Source organism: Schistocerca cancellata, chromosome 5 (genome assembly GCF_023864275.1).
Source record: "Schistocerca cancellata isolate TAMUIC-IGC-003103 chromosome 5, iqSchCanc2.1, whole genome shotgun sequence".
Classification (NCBI taxonomy): domain Eukaryota; kingdom Metazoa; phylum Arthropoda; class Insecta; order Orthoptera; family Acrididae; genus Schistocerca; species Schistocerca cancellata.
In genome coordinates, this window is record NC_064630.1 from 663,566,229 (window position 1) to 663,588,436 (window position 22,208).

At 46.9% G+C, this 22,208-nt stretch overlaps 1 protein-coding gene across 1 annotated transcript in view; it reads right to left on the reverse strand.

The window, feature by feature from the left end:
- Positions 1-22,208, reverse strand: part of LOC126187653 (solute carrier family 15 member 1-like) — a 215,621-nt gene that overhangs the window by 90,718 nt on the left and 102,695 nt on the right. Inside the window, exon 3 of the mRNA XM_049928863.1 lies at positions 21,668-21,702. Coding sequence (XP_049784820.1) covers positions 21,668-21,702 — 35 coding nt within the window. The remainder of the gene's footprint in view (positions 1-21,667; positions 21,703-22,208) is intronic.

Consider the following 22,208-nt stretch of genomic DNA (forward strand, 5'->3'; position numbering starts at 1 on the left):
GGAAAGGGGCAAGTTCCTTCGGGTACTCTGTGTAAAATCGAACTGGTATCCCATCAGGTCCAGCGGCCTTTCTTCTTTTGAGGGATTTTAATTGTTTTTCTATCGCTCTGTCATCTATTTCGATATCAACCATTTTTTCATCTGTGCGACATTCTAGAGAAGGAACTACAGTGCAGTCTTCTTCTGTGAAACAACTTTGGAAAAAGACATTTTGTATATCGGCCTTTAGTCTGTCATCTTCTGTTTCAGTACCATTTTGGTCACAGAGTGTCTGGACATTTTGTTTTGATCCACCTACCGCTTTGACATAAGACCAAAATTTCTTAGGATTTTCTGTCAAGTCATTACATAGAACTTTACTTTCAGATTCATTGAACGACTCTCGTATAGACCGCCTCACACTACATTTCGCTTCGCTAAGGACAACACACACACCCATGTCCGAGGGAGGACTCGAACCTCCGACATGGAAGCCGCGCGGGCCGCACGGCTACCCTGCACGGCTTAATGAATGTGCCTCGTCGCCTCTACAGTCAGCAGATGTAGTACAAGAACTAACCCTAGACTGAGTAAGAGGCAAGTGAGAGAATCGATCGCGTACAGTCAATCAGAAGAAGAGAGCGATGGGCATTTGTCTAGCCCGAGAGTCTAAAAATAAGCAAATTCTCAAGTATATCGTGGAACATCTCTAACAGTACTGCAATTCTCTGCCCTCAATTGATCATGTAACAACTACTCCCTGGGGGTGCGACTGTGGGGTTAAGCCGCGAGTTGACTGGATGCGTCTGTCGCAATCTCAGAAGCGTTTGTTTTACGCATTCAAAAACGAATGATCAATCTGAGTATTAGACAGTAACGATGCGTTGCTTTAAACTGCCGCAATTTTTATTGATTTTCAGGAATATCTTCTCTGAGTCAGTATGGAAACAACAATTTATTTACGAAAAGAAAAAACTTAGAACAAAGCCCAGTCGGGATGGCATTTAGAAACAAACGCATTTTACTGCCTTCCACTGAGTATGTTGCATTACGAATTAGCTATGATACCTCTTCGTTCTAAACTTTGTATATCAAATGGTAAATGCTAAGGCTAAAAAAATATCAATAGAAGAGGTTTTGGTGTATGATCACTAACACCAAATAAAATAAAAAACACGATGAGTAATCATAAAATTTTATCACCTCAAAAAATGCGAGGTACATCCAGAAAGTAAGAATACAAATGCTGTGTAAGACACAAGGATTAGTTTTCAGAGTTGGCACCCGTGAAGTGAACTGTTGTTCGTAACTGTGAAATGAAGCCATCGAGCTCCTCATTCAGTTACGAAATGTTGTCGTAGCAGCATGTTGTTGTGGTCTTCAGTCCTGAGATTGGTTTGATGCAGCTCTCCATGCTACTCTATCCTGTGCAAGCCTCTTCATCTCCCAGTACCTACTGCAGCCTACATTCTTCTGAATATGCTTAGTGTATTCATCTCTTGGTCTCTACGATTTTTACCCTCCATGCTGCCCTCCAAACCTAGATTTGTGATTCCTTGATGCCTCAGAACATGTCCTACCAACCGATCCCTTCTTCTAGTCAAGTTGTGCCACAAACTCCTCTTCTCCCCAATTCTATTCAATACCTCCTCATTAGTAATGTGATCTACCCATCTAATCTTCAGCATTCGTCTATAGCATCACATTTCAAAACTTCTATTCTCTTCTTCTCTAAACTATTTATCGTACATGTTTCACTTCCATACATGGGTACACTCCATACAAATACTTTCAGAAACGACTTCCTGACACTTAAATCAATACTCGATGTTAACAAATTTCTCTTCTTTAGAAACGCTTTCCTTGCCATTGCCAGTCTACATTTTATATCCTCTCTACTTCGACCATCATCAGTTATTTTGCTCCCCAAATAGCAAAACTCCTTTACTACTTTAAGTGTCTCATTTCCTAATCTAATTCCCTGAGCATCACCCGACTTAATTAGACTACATTCCATTATCCTCGTTTTGCTTTTGTTAATTTTCATCTTATATCCTCCTTTCAAGACATTATCCATTCCGTTCAATTGCTCTTCCAAGTCCGTTGCTATCTCTGACAAAATTACAATGTCATCGGCGAACCTCAAAGTTTTTATTTCTCCTCCATGGATTTTAATACCTACTCCAAATTTTTCTTTTGTTTCCTTCACTGCTTGCTCAATATACAGATTGAATAACATCGGAGAGAGGCTACAACTCTGTCTCACTCCCTTCCCAACCACTGCTTCCCTTTCGTGTCCCTCGATTCTTATAACTGCCATCTGGTTTCTGTACAAATTGTAAATAGCCTTTCGCTCCCCATATTTTACCCCAGCCACCTTCAGAATTTAAAAGAGAGTATTCCAGTCAACATTGTCAAAAGCTTTCTCTATGTCTACAAATGCTAGAAACGTAGGTTTGCCTTTCCTTAATCTAGCTTTTAAGATAAGTCTTAGGGTCCGTATTGCCTCACGTGTTCCAATATTTCTACGGAATCCAAACTAATCTTCCCCGAGGTCGGTTTCTACTAGTTTTTCCATTCGTCTGTAAAGAATTCGCGTTAGTATTTCGCAGCCGTGGCTTATTAAACTGATAGTTCGATAATTTTCGCATCTGTCAACACGTGCTTTCTTTGGGATTGGAATTATTATATTCTTCTTGAAGTCTGAGGGAATTTTGCCTGTCTCATATATCTTGCTCACCAGATGGTAGAGTTTTGTCAGGACTGGCTCTCCCAAGGCTGTCAGTAGTTCTAACGGAATGTTGTCTACGGCCGGGGCTTTGTTTCGACTCAGGTCTTTCAGTGCTCTGTCAAACTCTTCACGCAGTATCGTATCTCCCATTTCATCTTCATCTACATCCTCTTCCATTCCCATAATATTGTCCTCAAGTATATCACCCTTGTATAGACCCTCTATATACTCCTTCCACCTTTCTGCTTTCCCTTCTTTGCTTAGAACTGGGTTTCCATCTGAGCTCTTGATATTCATACAAGTTGTTCTCTTTTCTCCAAAGGTCTCTTTAATTTTCCTGTAGGCAGTATCTATCTTACCCCTAGTGAGATAAGCCTCTACATCCTTACATTTGTCCTCTAGCCATCCCTGCTTAGCCATTTTGCACTTCCTGTCGATCTCATTTTTGAGACATTTGTATTCCTTTTTGCCTGCTTCATTTACTGCATTTTTATATTTTCTCCTTTCATCAATTAAGTTCAATATTTCTTCTGTTACCCAAGGATTTCTAGTAGCATAACACGTCATAAAGTATGCCCTCCGTTTGCTCCATCTACAGCAGTCCTCACTTTCCATAACAAATCGGCGTCCTGTAGTCATGGCTAGCTTATGGAAACCTACGTATTGGAGGTGATGAACCGCCAGAATGTAACCAAGAGGGTTAGGTTGTTCAAGCAAGGCCGTACCGACACCCACAGCGAAGAAATAAGTGAGAGACCGTCTGTCGTTTCAGAAGTGCTTGTACAGCAGTTTGAAGAAAGTTCGCATTGCTGATCGTGTGACTCTTGACTCCCTTAAAGGAAGTTTGCCACACGTTTTATAAAGTTACCTGGGTGAAATCGTGTCAGAAGCTCTTGGGTGCCAAGAATGTTAAATCCGGAACGCCATGAAAAACGCGTGTCGACTGCATGCGAATTTCTTAAACGTCTTCAAACTGAGGGTAAATCCTTTTTCGTCTCAGTTGTGACGAAACGTGGGTGTGTCACTATATTCCTCAGTAAAAAAGGCAATCTCTGCAGTGAAGCCAAACCCATTTCTCATCCTCCAAAAAATTCAACATTCAACCTTCAGAGAGGAAAGTTATGGCGTACGTGTTTTGGGACCAGAAGGGGCTCTTGTTGGTCGATTTCATGCCCAAAGAGACTAACTCAATGCTGCTGTATTTTCTGAGACCCTGAAAAAATCAAAGACAAAAGGAGGGAGATGCTGACTCGTGATGTGTCACTCCTTGTTGGCTACGCTGGACCCTATAACGCCCGTCTCATAATGACCTGATCGTGTCGTTTGGCTGGGACGTTGTGACTCACCCTCCCTACTCCCTTAACCTGGCACCCTCAGATTAGTATTTTTTCAGTAAATTGTAGGAGTTCTTGGGTGGACAGCACTTTTCGACTGATGAGGAGATCATGGAGACTGCGACAAAGTGGAAGATTAGATTATACAAAAGCGGAGCCGAGTCTCCAAAAGCGCGTTATCTAAATAGCGATTATAAGGAGAAATAATAATACACTTTGGCACATAGCACGTAATTTTCATTAAAATATATTCTTTTTTTATTTTTAACAGTTGTATTCTTACTTTGTGCATGCCCGTCATATTTACTTAATTAACTACACTGTCCAGTTACATTAGAGTGACCACCTGTCAAGAACCTGAAAACCACCAATCGTAGCGCGGACGTGCTGGAAGAGAGTCAATGACGATCAGGAAGATACAGACAGCAATATAGAGCCATGCTGGCTGATCCACGGCTCGAACTGCCCGATCAAAGTAGTATCACAGATTCTCGCTTCAGTTTGAATATGGGGGGTTTGGTGGCGAGGCTGTATGACATTGTCCTGGTGGTAAATGCCATAGCGCCGAGGAAAAACAACTTTTTTGCAGGGGTTGACATGGTTCCCAAGGATAGTTGCATTCCTGTGTTGATCCGAATGTCGAGATCACCGAGGTAATCCCTCAAAAACATTCTTCAGACGATAACATTCCCTCCTCCGGCCGAGACCCTTCCAACGATTGTTGCAGGGCCATGTAGGTCAAAGGCCATTTGTCCAATTGAGTATAAAACGTGATTGATCTGAAAGGGCGACCTGTCGCAACTCAGAGGACGTCCAGCTGCCTTACCGGCGTGCAAATTCCAATCTTCGGTGCCGATGAACAGCGGTCAGCATGAGTGCTTGAACCAGGCGCCTGCTGTAGAGGCCTTAAGCAGCAACGTTCGCTGAAATGTCGTTGAGGAGATACTGTTGGTAGCCCCTTGGTTCATCTAAGTGGTCAGTTGCTCAACAATTGCTCGTCAATTCGCCTGTACACATCTCTGCAGCCGTCGATCACCACAGTCATTTTGGCCCGAAAGCCAACACTCATTCCCTTTCCGACACACACAAATACACTCCTGGAAATTGAAATAAGAACACCGTGAATTCATTGTCCCAGGAAGGGGAAACTTTATTGACACATTCCTGGGGTCAGATACATCACATGATCACACTGACAGAACCACAGGCACATAGACACAGGCAACAGAGCAGGCACAATGTCGGCACTAGTACAGTGTATATCCACCTTTCGCAGCAATGCAGGCTGCTATTCTCCCATGAAGACGATCGTAGAGATGCTGGATGTAGTCCTGTGGAACGGCTTGCCATGCCATTTCCACCTGGCGCCTCAGTTGGACCAGCGTTCGTGCTGGACGTGCAGACCGCGTGAGACGACGCTTCATCCAGTCCCAAACATGCTCAATGGGGGACAGATCCGGAGATCTTGCTGGCCAGGGTAGTTGACTTACACCTTCTAGAGCACGTTGGGTGGCACGGGATACATGCGGACGTGCATTGTCCTGTTGGAACAGCAAGTTCCCTTGCCGGTCTAGGAATGGTAGAACGATGGGTTCGATGACGGTTTGGATGTACCGTGCACTATTCAGTGTCCCCTCGACGATCACCAGTGGTGTACGGCCAGTGTAGGAGATCGCTCCCCACACCATGATGCCAGGTGTTGGCCCTGTGTGCCTCGGTCGTATGCAGTCCTGATTGTGGCGCTCACCTGCACGGCGCCAAACACGCATACGACCATCATTGGCACCAAGGCAGAAGCGACTCTCATCGCTGAAGACGACACGTCTCCATTCGTCCCTCCATTCACGCCTGTCGCGACACCACTGGAGGGGGGCTGCACGATGTTGGGGCGTGAGCGGAAGACGGCCTAACGGTGTGCGGGACCGTAGCCCAGCTTCATGGAGACGGTTGCGAATGGTCCTCGCCGATACCCCAGGAGCAACAGTGTCCCTAATTTGCTGGGAAGTGGCGGTGCGGTCCCCTACGGCACTGCGTAGGATCCTACGGTCTTGGCGTGCATCCGTGCGTCGCTGCGGTCCGGTCCCAGGTCGACGGGCACGTGCACCTTCCGCCGACCACTGGCGACAACCTCGATGTACTGTGGAGACCTCACGCCCCACGTGTTGAGCAATTCGGCGGTACGTCCACCCGGCCTCCCGCATGCCCACTATACGCCCTCGCTCAAAGTCCGTCAACTGCACATACGGTTCACGTCCACGCTGTCGCGGCATGCTACCAGTGTTAAAGACTGCGATGGAGCTCCGTATGCCACGGCAAACTGGCTGACACTGACGGCGGCGGTGCACAAACGCTGCGCAGCTAGCGCCATTCGACGGCCAACACCGCGGTTCCTGGTGTGTCCGCTGTGCCGTGCGTGTGATCATCGCTTGTACAGCCCTCTCGCAGTGTCCGGAGCAAGTATGGTGTGTCTGACACACCGGTGTCAATGTATTGTTTTTTCCATTTCCAGGAGTGTAGCTCCATTTTCACATTACGACAATGACTGCATTGCTGTTTCCGTGTCGTCCTCTCCCCCCCTCCACGTCACGCTTTATACAGGGTGGTCGGAAATTCCTGTTACAGACCTCTAGGGCCTGTATAGGGGAGTGAGTACATCGTATTTTGAATAGGAACCCATGTCCGGAAATGTCACCCAACGAGGCTACAGAGCGTGAAAGTTATAGGCGCGGGAGTCTGAAAAAGTACGTATACATGGGGTGATTCCGCGATGATGTTACAGACTTTCTAGGATGATGGAGAACGATATATGTATTTATTTGAAGTAAGGATCCCTGTACCGGAAACGAACGAGCCGAACGTCATAAACGAAAACCGTTCTGATACCTCTTACAGTTGAATACATGTACCGGTTCTTGTGTTGCGAAGAGTGTAGGGCTGATAAATTTCAGAGGTGGTAGTATGGACAAAAACAAGAAAAAAATGTCCAATAAACGTGGGCTCCAAAGTACGTACCTTAACAGCTATGAACACTTGCTCAATAGAGGAGATGTGTTTCACGTTAGTCAGAGTGAACGAATCGTCATAGCTCCTCAGGTATGCATTTTAGAGCCCACGTTTACTGGACATTTTTTCTTGTTTTTGTCCATACTACCACCTCTGAAAGTTACCAACTCTACACTCTTCGCAACACAAGTACCGGTACATGTATTCAACTGTAAGAGGTATCAGAACGGTTTTCATTTATGACGTTCGACTCGTTCGTTTCCGGTACAGGGATCCTTACTTCAAATTAATACATTTATCGTCCTCCATCATCCTAGAAAGTCTGTAACATCGTCACGGAATCACCCCGTGTATAAGTACATTTATAGACGCCTATAACTTTGACGCTCTGTAGTCTCGTTGCGTGACGTTTCCGGACATGGTTTCCTGTTCAATATACCATGTACTCAGTCCCCTCTACATGCCCTAGAAGTCAGTAACGGGAATTTCCGATCACCCTGTATACCCTCCACTGCTAGTGGTGCCACCTGCTGCCTGTGAGTGGTTATTGCACATTGACGTCGAACATAGGCGATGGTCATATTAATATGACTGGATAGTGTATACAGAATGATTCAAAACAACGTTTACAAACTGTCATGCCATATCGGGGGGCATACAACAAGGATCAGTAATCGCATATGAAACGGGGGCCGCAAACGCCACGAGAGAGCGTTATGGTCACGAGAGGCGTTGCTACACAAACACGGGCGGAGCGCATCGAGACCGTTGCCATTCACGCTGTGGAAGCGTTGGCAGTAACATGGTTACCTATAGGTACTGCGAAATAGCTCAGATGCATTTGATTTATGTTGCGGCCAACTGCAATGGACGAGAAGCCGTGCGACTATATCGTGCGAAATATCCCGATATAAAGGTGCAGTGCCACAAATTATTCGCCACCCTGCGTCGCCGATTGTGCGAAATCGGCTCGTTCCACGTGCACAAGTCGGATCTGGTCGCCAACGAACGATACGGACAGTTGCGGCGGAAAAAAGCGTTCTCGAAAGGGTACAGTGCACGTCGCCAACAAGTACATGAAGTTATTCCGCGCCGCTGATATTTCCGAACCCTCCGTCTGGAGCATTGTACACGACAAAGGACTGCATTCGTTTCATTTCTAACGCGTCCAGGTATCGCAACTGCAGGACTACAAGAAGCACTTACGATTTGCGCGGTGGTTTCGGCAGGAATTCGCTGCAGACCGAAACTTCATAGCGAGTGTCCTCTTCCTCGATGAGGCTGTGTTCTCACTCGAGGGTGTGATGAACGTTCACAACCTGCATACATGGGCGGATATGAACCCACATACTACACATATACATGCCTCACATCGCAAATTTACCTTTAAAGTGTGGGCTGGCATCGTCGAGGACTGTTTAATTGGGCCATACATTCTCCCGGCCGACTTGAAGGTCTCTTGTATCTCGTATTCCTGCGAGAGGTTCTGATGGACACGCTGAATGACGTCCCCACGCCAGTTCGTCGTCTCATTCGATTTCAGCACGACGGATCCCTCGCACATTTCAGCAGACAAGTGAGGGCACATCTGCAGGCAACTTTTCCGGGCAGCTGGATTGGTCGCGGTTGGCCAGTGACATGGCCACCACGATCACCTGATCTGTCTCTAATCGATTTTTTCCTATATGGTTGTTTGAAGGGCCTCGTGTATGAAACACACATTGCATCGCCGGAGAACCTAGTGAGCAGGATTGTAGTGGCAGCAGGACGTCTTCCAGGTTCACCAGGAATCTCTGAGAGGGCGCTCCGTGCTATGCAGCGTCGATGTCAGACCTGTCTCGATACATCTGGACAAACTTTGAGCATCTATTGTAGTGGACGTCTATTTGTAGCACGTGCCTAAGTATTTTCAACACCTTTTAGGATCCCCGGATGACCTTTTCGAACCCCGGTTCCTACGTGATTGCTGATCGTCGTGTGTGCCATGTCAGTTTGTAAACGTTTTTTCGAATAATCCTGTATATTTGTTTGCAGGTACATGCCCACAATCACGGTATACGTTGAAATCCCCACGCCACAATACCGTAGCACGTCGCTAGAGGAACGAACGCGAAATGATGCAGACCCTCGCCGAAGCTACGATGAGTTACGTCTCTATGTTTTTGCTCCTGTTGCGGAGTGCTACGATACTGTGTCGCAGGAATTTCAATGTGTACCAGACTATAGGGGCCCTAGCCTCCACTACCTTTCTCTCAAAATGATTCCTAGGCAAGATATACGATGGTAGGAGCTTTATCGTCGAGTATTCCTCTTCAAACACAGGTTCTCTAAATTTACGGAACAGAGTTTCGCGAGAACTACGTCGTTGGTTTTTCGAGGATTCCAGTTTAAGTTCCCCAGCCCTTCTGCCACATTTTCATACGGAATACATCGACCTGTTACAATCCCAACAGCGCGTCTCTGGTGTAGTTCATGAGTAGTGTCATGCCCACTTTTTAAGGAGCCTAAACATTTGAACAATACTCTAACATCGGTCATCCTGACGTCTTACGTTTGCTTCTGTCACACATTCATTGTCCATTACAACGTAAAGGTAACGATAAGGTCTGTGACGCAAGGCCGTGCCCAGCCTGTTGGCCTTACTGCGGGCAACATGCAGTTTCTCTTGACCGTTACTCTAGGAGGCGGAGAATGGCAGGCCCAGCCGCCTTTTACCCAAGAAATATCCTCGTTACTCATTTGAGAGCAGGCGTAGTGGACCAAGAGCCGTCCTGGAAGGACTGGAACGAGGAAAAATCCCCGTGCCTTTCCGGGACTGAACCCCAGTATAACGTATGTGGCTCTATTAGTCAATTACCCCACGGCCCATCACATACACTCCTGGAAATTGAAATAAGAACACCGTGAATTCATTGTCCCAGGAAGGGGAAACTTTATTGACACATTCCTGGGGTCAGATACATCACATGATCACACTGACAGAACCACAGGCACATAAACACAGGCAACAGAGCATGCACAATGTCGGCACTAGTACAGTGTATATCCACCTTTCGCAGCAATGCAGGCTGATATTCTCCCATGGAGACGATCGTAGAGATGCTGGATGTAGTCCTGTGGAACGGCTTGCCATGCCATTTCCACCTGGCGCCTCAGTTGGACCAGCGTTCGTGCTGGACGTGCAGACCGCGTGAGACGACGCTTCATCCAGTCCCAAACATGCTCAATGGGGGACAGATCCGGAGATCTTGCTGGCCAGGGTAGTTGACTTACACCTTCTAGAGCACGTTGGGTGGCACGGGATACATGCGGACGTGCATTGTCCTGTTGGAACAGCAAGTTCCCTTGCCGGTCTAGGAATGGTAGAACGATGGGTTCGATGACGGTTTGGATGTCCCGTGCACTATTCCGTGTCCCCTCGACGATCACCAGTGGTGTACGGCCAGTGCAGGAGATCGCTCCCCACTCCATGATGCCGGGTGTTGGCCCTGTGTGCCTCGGTCGTATGCAGTCCTGATTGTGGCGCTCACCTGCACGGCGCCAAACACGCATACGACCATCATTGGCACCAAGGCAGAAGCGACTCTCATCGCTGAAGACGACACGTCTCCATTCGTCCCTCCATTCACACCTGTCGCGACACCACTGGAGGCGGGCTGCACGATGTTGGGGCGTGAGCGGAAGACGGCCTAACGGTGTGCGGGACCGTAGCCCAGCTTCATTGAGACGGTTGCGAATGGTCCTCGCCGATACCCCAGGAGCAACAGTGCGGTCCCCTACGGCACTGCGTAGGATCCTACGGTCTTGGCGTGCATCCGTGCGTCGCTGCGGTCCGGTCCCAGGTCGACGGGCACGTGCACCTTCCGCCGACCACTGGCGACAACATCGATGTACTGTGGAGACCTCACGCCCCACGTGTTGAGCAATTCGGCGGTACGTCCACCCGGCCTCCCGCATGCCCACTATACGCCCTCGCTCAAAGTCCGTCAACTGCATATACGGTTCACGTCCACGCTGTCGCGGCATGCTACCAGTGTTAAAGGCTGCGATGGAGCTCCGTATGCCACGGCAAACTGGCTGACACTGACGGCGGCGGTGCACAAATGCTGCGCAGCTAGCGCCATTCGACGGCCAACACCGCGGTTCCTGGTGTGTCCGCTGTGCCGTGCGTGTGATCATTGCTTGTACAGCCCTCTCGCAGTGTCCGGAGCAAGTATGGTGGGTTTGACACACCGGTGTCAATGTGTTCTTCTTTCCATTTCCAGGAGTGTATTTGCGAAGATACTCTTTAGTATTGGTTAGTAAGTGATACAGTGTCGAGCACATTTCGGAAGTCTAGCAAAATGGTTCTTAACTGTTCATTTGTATCTATTGCTTCCAAGACGTCGTGTGTAAATAAAGCAAGCTATGTTTTATACGTGGCGCCTCCGAGATGTGCATTCAAAATTCAAGTTTTAAGATAGCATGACACTTCGGCACTCATTTCGTATAAGACCGACGTGGCCAGCTCGTAAAACAGTATGTGAATATTCAGTTGCGAGTGGAACCACTTTTCTAGGCGCTACGGTCTGGAACCGCGTGACCGCTACGGTCGCAGGTTCGAATCCTGCCTCGGGCATGGATGTGTGTGATGTCCTTAGGTTAGTTAGGTTTACGTAGTTCTAAGTTCTAGGAGACTGATGACCATAGCAGTTAAGTCCTATAGTGCTCAGAGCCATTTTTTTAAACCACTTGTTGACGTTAGCGATCTAAACATGATGTTCAAGTTGCAACCCTTAAAATTTTCTATGCCGCTTATCACTGATACAGTCGTGTCGCTTAAGAGGGCATTTAAAAGGAGTTGCATCTCTGACATTGTCATAGTCTACCGAAGAAACTACCTCTCTCTCGTGACACGCATAAATAGGAATCGAAGAATTTTAACATTGTATCACTTGAGATACGAAGGGTCATGCCTGCTTCCAACAACATTTATTAGTTACGCTATTCTGAATAATCTTTCGGTTAACCAATCACAGTTACTTTCCTTCGCCTAATCGTGGTTTCTAAAGTAAAGGATAATTCAAAAACATGCATTCGATTTCACAATATTACACTCCTGGAAATGGAAAAAAGAACACATTGACACCGGTGTGTCAGACCCACCATACTTGCTCCGGACACTGCGAGAGGACTGTACAAGCAATGATCACACGCACGGCACAGCGGACACACCAGGAACCGCGGTGTTGGCCGTCGAATGGCGCTAGCTGCGCAGCATTTGTGCACCGCCGCCGTCAGTGTCAGCCAGTTTGCCGTGGCATACGGAGCTCCATCGCAGTCTTTAACACTGGTAGCATGCCGCGACAGCGTGGACGTGAACCGTATGTGCAGTTGACGGACTTTGAGCGAGGGCGTATAGTGGGCATGCGGGAGGCCGGGTGGACGTACCGCCGAATTGCTCAACACGTGGGGTGTGAGGTCTCCACAGTACATCGATGTTGTCGCCAGTGGTCGGCGGAAGGTGCACGTGCCCGTCGACCTGGGACCGGACCGCAGCGACGCACGGATGCACGCCAAGACCGTAGGATCCTACACAGTGCCGTAGGGGACCGCACTGCCACTTCCCAGCAAATTAGGGATACTGTTGCTCCTGGGGTATCGGCGAGGACCATTCGCAACCGTCTCCATGAAGCTGGGCTACGGTCCCGCACACCGTTAGGCCGTCTTCCGCTCACGCCCCAACATCGTGCAGCCCGCCTCCAGTGGTGTCGCGACAGGCGTGAATGGAGGGACGAATGGAGACGTGTCGTCTTCAGCGATGAGAGTCGCTTCTGCCTTGGTGCCAATGATGGTCGTATGCGTGTTTGGCGCCGTGCAGGTGAGCGCCACAATCAGGACTGCATACGACCGAGGCACACAGGGCCAACACCCGGCATCATGGTGTGGGGAGCGATCTCCTACACTGGCCGTACACCACTGGTGATCGTCGAGGGGACACTGAATAGTGCACGGTACATCCAAACCGTCATCGAACCCATCGTTCTACCATTCCTAGACCAGCAAGGGAACTTGCTGTTCCAACAGGACAATGCACGTCCGCATGTATCCCGTGCCACCCAACGTGCTCTAGAAGGTGTACGGCAACTACCCTGGCCAGCAAGATCTGCGGATCTGTCCCCCATTGAGCATGTTTGGGACTGGATGAAGCGTCGTCTCACGAGGTCTGCACGTCCAGCACGAACGCTGGTCCAACTGAGGCGCCAGGTGGAAATGGCATGGCAAGCCGTTCCACAGGACTACATCCAGCATCTCTACGATCGTCTCCATGGGAGAATAGCAGCCTGCATTGCTGCGAAAGGTGGATATACACTGTACTAGTGCCGACATTGTGCATGCTCTGTTGCCTGTGTCTATGTGCCTGTGGTTCTGTCAGTGTGATCATGTGATGTATCTGACCCCAGGAATGTGTCAATAAAGTTTCCCCTTCCTGGGACAATGAATTCATGGTGTTCTTATTTCAATTTCCAGGAGTGTATATCGTCTACGAGGGCCACTCTACGGGGTGCGACTGGTCGCGAAATGGAAACCACAATTAAAATCAAAAAGGTTTTATTTGCAACTGTTTGCTTCACCTTCCAGCTACACAGTCGCCGCTCCGACTGAGACATTTGTCGTAGCATTGTACCAACTTTCCAATACTCTCGTCATGTAAGGCAGCCGCCTGCGCATTCTGCCAATCCTCTACGATGATCTGCAGCTCGCTGACTGTGCCAAAATGTTGTCTTCAGAGACAACGGCTCATAAGAGGGAGCCAAGTCCGGGCTGTATGGTGTGTGATCAAACACTTCCCTTCGAAAACGCTGCAGGAGCGTCCCCACTGCCCCTGCAGTGTGCGGTCGAGAATTATCATGAAGTCAGTTACGCTATGTGGGCTGCATGAAATCAGGCGAAATCTCTTACAGGCACTCATACTTGGCGGAATATACTAATTCTAGAAATCTATACGTGATCACTGTGAGCTCAGAACTGAAAATAGCGACGTGAGGCGTTCGGCAGGCATACTACGAGGATCACTTCAAAAGAAATGCACACTATTTTTTTTAATCCATCTTTTATTCTACATGTTTGAAAGTTTTACAGTGTGAAGATACACCCTTTAGGAACAATATTTTCATTTCTCCACATAATTTGCATCTCTCTCAAGTGCCTTACGCCATCTTGGAACCAGCGCCTGTATACCCGCACAGTAAAATTCTGGACCAACCTGTTGGAGCCACTGTTTGGCAGTGTGCACAAGGGAGTCATCATCTTCAAACCTTGTTCCACGAACAGAGTCTCTCAGTTTCCCAAAGAGATGATAGTCACATGGAGCCAGGTCAGGACTGTAAGGCGGGTGTTTAAGTGTTGTCCATCCGAGTGTTGTGATCGCTTCCATGGTTTTTTGACTGACATGTGGCCGTGCATTGTCGTGCAACAGCAAAACATCCTACTTTTGCCGATGTGGCCGAACACGACTCAGTCGAGCTTGAAGTTTCTTCAGTATCGTCACATATGCATCAGAATTTATGGTGGTTCCACTTAGCATGATGTCCACAAGCAAGAAAAACATCGTAGCCATAACTTTTCCAGCAGGAGGTGTGGTTTTGAATTTTTTTTTCTTGGGTGAATTTGCATGATGCCACTCCACTGCTTGCCTCTTCGTCTCTGGTGGAAAATGATGGATCCATGTTTCATCACCTGTCACAATTCTTCCAAGAAATTCATCTCCACCATTCTCGTACTGTTCCAAAATTTCGCTGCATACCGTTTTTCTTGTTTCTTTGTGAACCGCTGTCAACATCCTGGGAACCCACCGAGCACAAACATTTTTTAACGCCAACACTTTCAGTATTCTGCAAACACTTCCTTCTCCTATCCCAACGTAGCGTGACAATTCGTTCACTGTGATGCGTCTGTCAGCAGTCATCAATTCGTTAACTCTCTGCACATTGTCTGGAGTGTGTGCAGTACGAAGCTTGCCGCTGCGAGGACAATCCTCAATATTTCCGTGCCCCCTTTCATCACGTAACCTGCTTTCCCACCAGCTAACTGTACTGCGATTGACAGCAGCGTCTCCATACACCTTTTTCAACCTCTTGTGGATGTTTCCCGCTGTCTCGTTTTCACAGCACAGGAATTCTATGACAGCACGTTGCTTCTGACGAACTTCAAGTGTAGCAGCCATCTTGAAGACATGCTGTGACGGCGCCACTCTCAGGAACAGGTTGAACTAAGTTTGAAAACAAGCGGGAAGGATATATCTACACACTGTAAGACTGTCACACATGCAGAATGAAAACTGTATTTTTACAAAAATAGTGTGAATTTCTTTTGGAGTGACCCTCGTAGAGACGGGGTAGAGACACTGCCCAACACATCTATGCAAAGCTTCGTAGGATTTTCACTGTGGTCCCCATTTCGCGACCGATCGGACATTACTTTGCGAATATCCCTCGAATAAGAATGAAGACAAAACAAACCTCCAGGTATCGAAACTAAAAGTTTACTATGACGCCTTAGGTCTGTGACTGCCAGTTGGGGATCTCCCTCCTTTCCTCTTTTAGCTATCTTGTTCCTTATCAAAAATGTGTCGAGTCGAAATGGCGATAACAAAGTAGCAAGAAGCGTTACGAGTTCTCTGTTTCAACAGGTATTCTACGATCGAGAGTACAGCGCTGTATTTCATAAAGTGTAACGGGTGTACAGATTCGTATTGCACCATGGACTGCAAGGTCGCCTGACCTCATAGTATGCTTTTTTTCCTTTTCTGTGGGAGTTTGTGAAAGACCTCGTTTACGCTCCCCGAGAAAGTGGAGAACCCAGAACACATGGTCGGATGTCAATCTACTTCGTATACAATCAAAGTGTATATAAATCGTTAAGAGTTGCAATTCTTTGTCACCGATATCAAGGCCACCAGAGTGCAGTAGTGTTGTTCGTATTTAGTGTTGTTACCAGGGTCGGTAGGGTATGCAGCTGTAAGGAGCGTGAATAGCTTCAAATTTTGAGTTATCACTTTCACGGACACAGAGACGCTGCATACATTTGTGAGACAGCGTTATCAGCCCATGATAGAGTTAGTGTGTCTCCATTTTGCTAGCTGGTCCAGTCGTGCAGTATCCAGATAAGTGGAGCATTCACATGTGACAGTCGTCTGATGTTGGACTGTTTGGAAACGTGAGGGCAGGCATACTCATCGTCAAGTTCCTGTGGAATATGTCTGATCACCACAAGTTCTTTGTGAATCTGACTCAATTTTGTAATCATAAAAATAACAGCTTACCCCCTCTCAATCCATACAGTTTATTTCGTATCCTCCTCCCATATTGAGTGCATCACTTTTTTATCAAGCAGTGTATGTGCTTCCCTTGCAACTATTTTAGCAGAACCGCAGCGCTACATGCAGTGAATGCAGTAGCACTACACGTGCTCGCAAAAATATGAGGCGTGTTTTTTAAGTAAGTATCGTTTTGAAATTAAAAAAAGACGTGCTAAGATATCTCAATAATTTGATTTTTACATGAAATCCTGTACCTTAATCTACGCACTGACGCCATTACAGTCTGATTCTTCTTTGTTTACGTTGTGTACTGAGTGCTTAAGATGCCTCCGATAGTCGTGAATCCCGCCGACTGTGAAGTACGGGCTGTTATAAGATTTCTTAGTGCTGAAGGCCTAAAAACGATCGATATTCATCGTGAGATCTGTTCAGTTTACGGAGAAAACATTATGAGTGATGGAACGGTAAGAAAGTGAGTGAGAGCATTTAAAGACGGCCGCACAAATGTGCATGATGAACAACGGAGTGGGCGTCCTTCGGTCGTTAATGAAAGTTTGGTGCAGGAAGTGGACAATAAGGTGAGAGAAAACAGACGCTTTACGATTTCCTCCTTGCGGGATGACTTTCCTAATGTTTCTCGTAGTGTTTTGTAAGGTATTGTGACCGAGCACTTGAATTACCGACAATTGTCCGCACGTTGGGTACCGAAAATGTTGACGGATGTGCACAAAACCAAACGTTTAGATAGTGCATTGTAGAAAAGTAGATTAAGGTACAGGCTTTCATGTAGAAATAAAATTATTGAGATATGTTAGCATGTCTTTTTCTAAATTTCAAAACGGTAAGTACTTAAAAAACACGCCTCATATGAGAGGTGTTTGACAAACATCCATGAGCTTGTCATCTGTCCGGTGGAAGACATTTACGAAAGATACCTGAATACTTTGTTCGTAAATGTAATTTTAAAAAGTACCACGACTTTGCATGTTGATTCGGATAATAGATAAACCGTTGCAAAATAGGATGATTATGTTGAAAATTAAAACCATATGGTCCTGTGCGTAAGTTAAAATTTATTCCAAGCTTGTACCTTCATTCGTGTACAAGATATAGTCTTGCGAAAGGGCATGAATCTTTTTGAAACACCGTGTACTTTATGTTAAAAGGTGTGTGCACTGAGACAACATAGGGGAGCGCGAATTGTGAATGATATATGTGGGACGAAGGGACATGCCGACGATTATGGAGCAGCACTGGCAGTCAAGTGGTGACTTATGGATAAACTGTCTGTTTTCCTCGCTAACAAAACACTTCAGCAGGGTGAATAGCATCTATTTTGTTATTCGAATCAAATATTAAACACAATATAGTAGTTAACAGCATATTGACATTAGTGCTGCTGTTGATGGTTTCTTATACCAATTATAAGAACCGCTATTTGAAAAACTGAGTACCGTTGCAACGCAGCTCTCGTTTCACACTTGTTATGGTCGGAAACTACAATGAGCAAAAATGAAATTTTTCGTTGAAAATGGAACTGATGGGAAATTAATTATACAAGGGGAATCCGAACTCCAACCGACAAAATTTCAGAGGCTGTTCGGAGACTGTTTCTACACTACTGGCCATTAAAATTGCTACACCACGAAGATGACGTGCTACAGACGCGAAATTTAACAGACACGGAGAAGATGCTGTGATATGCAGATTATTAGCTTTCCGGAGCATTCACACAAGGTTGGCGCCGGTGGCGACACCTACAACGTGCTGATATGAGGAAAGTTCCCAACCGATTTCTCATACACAAACAGCAATTGACATGCGTTGACGTTGTTGTGATGCCTCGTGTAAGGAGGAGAAATGCGTACCATGACGTTTCCGACTTTGATAAAGGTCGGATTGGAGCCTATCGCAATTGCCGTTTATCGTATCGCGACATTGCTGCTCGCGTTGGTCGAGATCCAATGACTGTTAGCAGAATATGGAATAGGTGGGTTCAGGAGAGTAATACGGAACGCCGTGCTGGATCCCAACGGCCTCGTCTCACTAGCAGTCGAGATGACAGGCATCTTATCCGCATGGCTGTAACGGATCGTGCAGCCACGTCTCGATCCTTGAGTCAACAGATGGGGACGTTTGCAAGACAACAAACATCTGCACGAACAGTTCGACGTTTGCAGCAGCATGGACTATCAGCTCGGAGACCATGGCTGCGGTTACGCTTGACGCTGCGTCACAGACAGGAGCGTCTGCGATGGTGTACTCAACGACGAACATGGGTGCACGAATGGCAAAACGTCATTTTTTTTGGATGAATCCAGGTTCTGTTTACAGCATCACGATGGTCGCATCCTTGTTTGGCAACATCGCGGTGAACGCACATTGGAAGCGTGTATTTGTCATCGCCATACTGGCGTATCACCCTGCATGATGGTATGGGGTGCCATTGGTTACACGTCTCGGTCACCTCTTGTTCGCATTGACGGCACTTTGAACAGTGGACATTACATTTCAGATGTGTTACAGCCCCTGGGTCTACCCTCCACTCGATCCCTGCAAAACCCTACATTTCAGCAGGATAATGCACGACCTCATGATGCAGGTCCTGTACGGGCCTTTCTGGATACAGAAAATGTTCGACTGCTGCCCTGGCCAGCACATTCTCCAGAACTCCCACCAATTGAAAATATCTGGTCAATGGTGGCCGAGCAACTGGCTCGTCACAATACGCCAGTCACTACTCTTGATGAACTGTGGTATCGTGTTGAAGCTGCATGGGCAGCTGTCTGTACAATATATCTGTATCTGTATAATATATTTGTCCAATGAATACCCGTTTATCATCTGCATTTCTTCTTGGTGTAGCAATTTTAATGGCCAGTAGTGTACTTCACGCCAGTCGGCCAGTCAACTTCATCTACATCTAGCTGCTTTATCCGCTAGCTGCTGCTGTACGAGTCGCTGCTAGATCTGATCATTCTGAAGTTCGAGATGGACGACTTCATCCAGTCTCTGGTCGGCTCAAAGGGGTTTCAGAACTGTGCGCGACAAGGCCAACCGACCACCGGAGCAACCGACTGACGCAACTCAAACGTGATTCCTGTGTGCCGCCAATCACCATCAGGCACATGTCTGCGAGGGCACTTCACTGCGTCAGCGCTCCTGACAGGCATCTACACTCGGCCTTGGCCAAACACGCCACCGTGTACTATGCTCAAGCAACGACTGCTGCCTGGGGTCAATGCATGCCACCGTGTGGCCACCATCAACCACTGAACGAGCGTCTGAGGGTACCTTAATGCTGCAGCCTCGCTACTGGTACGTCGCAGTTCGCCAGAAACGGTGTTACATTTACGCTGCTGACCAGGAATAATTACCGAGCAGCTGTTCACAAAGCTAGCAGAGTTCTAGGTGGGTCAAACTCAGCACTGCTGGAGTAACCCTGAAGCAGCCAATCATGACTCAAGTTTCAGGACATACGGCGATATTCTCTGCGCGAGACACAAACCGGCTTGATATCTGCCTGGCGATGGTCCAGTTTAAATGCACCGGTATGATTCTGTGGGCTTGATACATCACCGTTGGGCCGTGACAGCGAGCAGCAAGGTGGCAGCATAAAAGCACTTTTACTGTATAAAGTATGTACAGTATTTGCTAATTGAGCTCTTCTGGTTCCACACCCGCCGTTTTGCTGGTACTATGGAATCCCATCACCCTGCATACTCCTTCCTGGGTTAGAGACGACCATCCTGATAATAAATGGTATCGCAACCACCGACACTATTATAGCATGTACAAATATTGCGAGTGAATGGAACAAGTTGGTTTCTAAACAAGACACGCAGCACATACTATCGATATTCGCACTGTTGTGCAGATATTTTCATTGATACAAAGATAAGGGGGATGGTTATCAAACTAATTGCAATTACTCTGCAAGGAGCCACCGAAAGCTAATGGTCTTTTACACTAAAATATCAGAAAATATCTGTAAACAACTTTCGAAAATTTGTCAGTGTAGTTCAGATTCAGCCTGCGCAGTTATGGAAGTCCTGTTGGTAGGCTGGAGTAATTTTGGGTAGACCACATGTTCCAGCGAGTGTATTGAGTTTTGTCCTAGGCGGAAGAAATGGTATAAATATCTCTTCCCTCCTAACAACGGCAATGGAAGCAAGTTAGTCACGAGCTCGTATTGTATGTTAACCGGACCTAGAAACTACGGAAAGGCTACGCCCCCACCGCAGCCGCAGTGGTCCACAACCCCACGACGACTAGCGCAGTCCACTTCACCCCTCCGCCGCCCCACACCGAACCCAGGGTTATTGTGCGGTGCTGTGCCCCCGGTGGACACCCCCCCACCCCCCCCCCCCCCTCAGGGAACGTCTCACACCAGACGAGTGTAACCCCTATGTTTGCGTGGTAGAGTAATGGTGGTGTACGCGTACGTGTAGAACTTGTTTGCGCAGCAGTCGCCGACATAGTGTAACTGAGGCGGAATAAGGGGAACCAGCCCGCATTTGCCGAGGTAAGTGGAAAACCGCCTAAAAACCATCCACAGACTCGCCGGTTCACCGGACCTCGACATAAATCCGCCGGGCGAATTCGTGCCGGGGACCGGCGCTCCTTCCCACCCGGAAGCTCTGCATCGTTACTCCCTGATTTAAATGACGCGTTTGTGTCAAGCAGGACACTATTAAGAGCTTTTGCTAAGGTACGATGGTGGTAGATGCCGTTTGTTTCGCGTATAGATCTGTGCACAGGTGAATGAATCTCTACTAATCTTTGTCTGTCGTTATTTGCTCGTTCTGTTGTGAACCGAAAGTTCACCACATTTGCCTCCTTAGCATTTTCGAATTTCGCTGTTGAACGATGGTGGTCTTTTCCGTACTTAATCCACTTATTAGGCATATAGTTCTCCGGGCCGTGATTTACAGTCTGTTTCAACTTAGCTCACAATTCCTTACTGGAACTAAGTGAGGTCAGTTCAATGTATAAGTAAGATGTTAACAACTGCTTATATGCTCTTCCTAGCAGAAACACACTCCTGGCCTTCTCGACTGATTCATTGACTGTCAGTACCATAGTCGCTCTGATGACATCATGATCACTAATCGTCGTCTCTATACCGCCTCCTCCAAATGAGGATGAGTTGGCTATCTTGAAGTGCACGAAATATTTTCTGGGCGAATTCTGTTTTGCCTGCCCTCTATTTCGTTGATGCCCATAATGATTCCATACTACTTTAGAATCTAACAAAAATGAAAAGTATTAATAATGTCTATTTGATTAATTTTGTATACTGATGATAGAAATTCTCACTTTCTTTGGCTCCACTTCTTCCAAGACAGCGTCATCTGAAAATAAGAGACATAAAGTTCAGACAGGGTAGCAACTGAAATTAGTCAGGACTCTTACAGTGTAATGTGAGAAAGCAAGTTCTCCTGATCCTAATAATAATAAAAATGTAAAAAAATAAGACGTAAATATTATGTGGAAAATATGACAGGGCGATAGTTATTTTGACAGCCATAAACATCGATTTCGAAAGCTTCATCGAGATTCTTTTAAAGAGACTGTTTTGTTTACCTATCCTAACAGTATTGATTATTTATCTTCTAACTCTCTTGAATACTACCTTTTTTCGTCGCCACATTATCTCTCTTCTGAAATGAAACTTAAAAAAGGAAATTATGAAGTACATTAGCTGTGTGCCTAAATTGAGCCATTTGAATTAGGGTACACTGCCTACAGATCACTAGGACCGAATTCGGGAAGAGCGAGGATTCAGTCCCATGTGGCCATCCCCATTTGTTTTTCGTGGAGTCCTTGAAGTCGACTGAGGTGAATCTGACAATGGTTT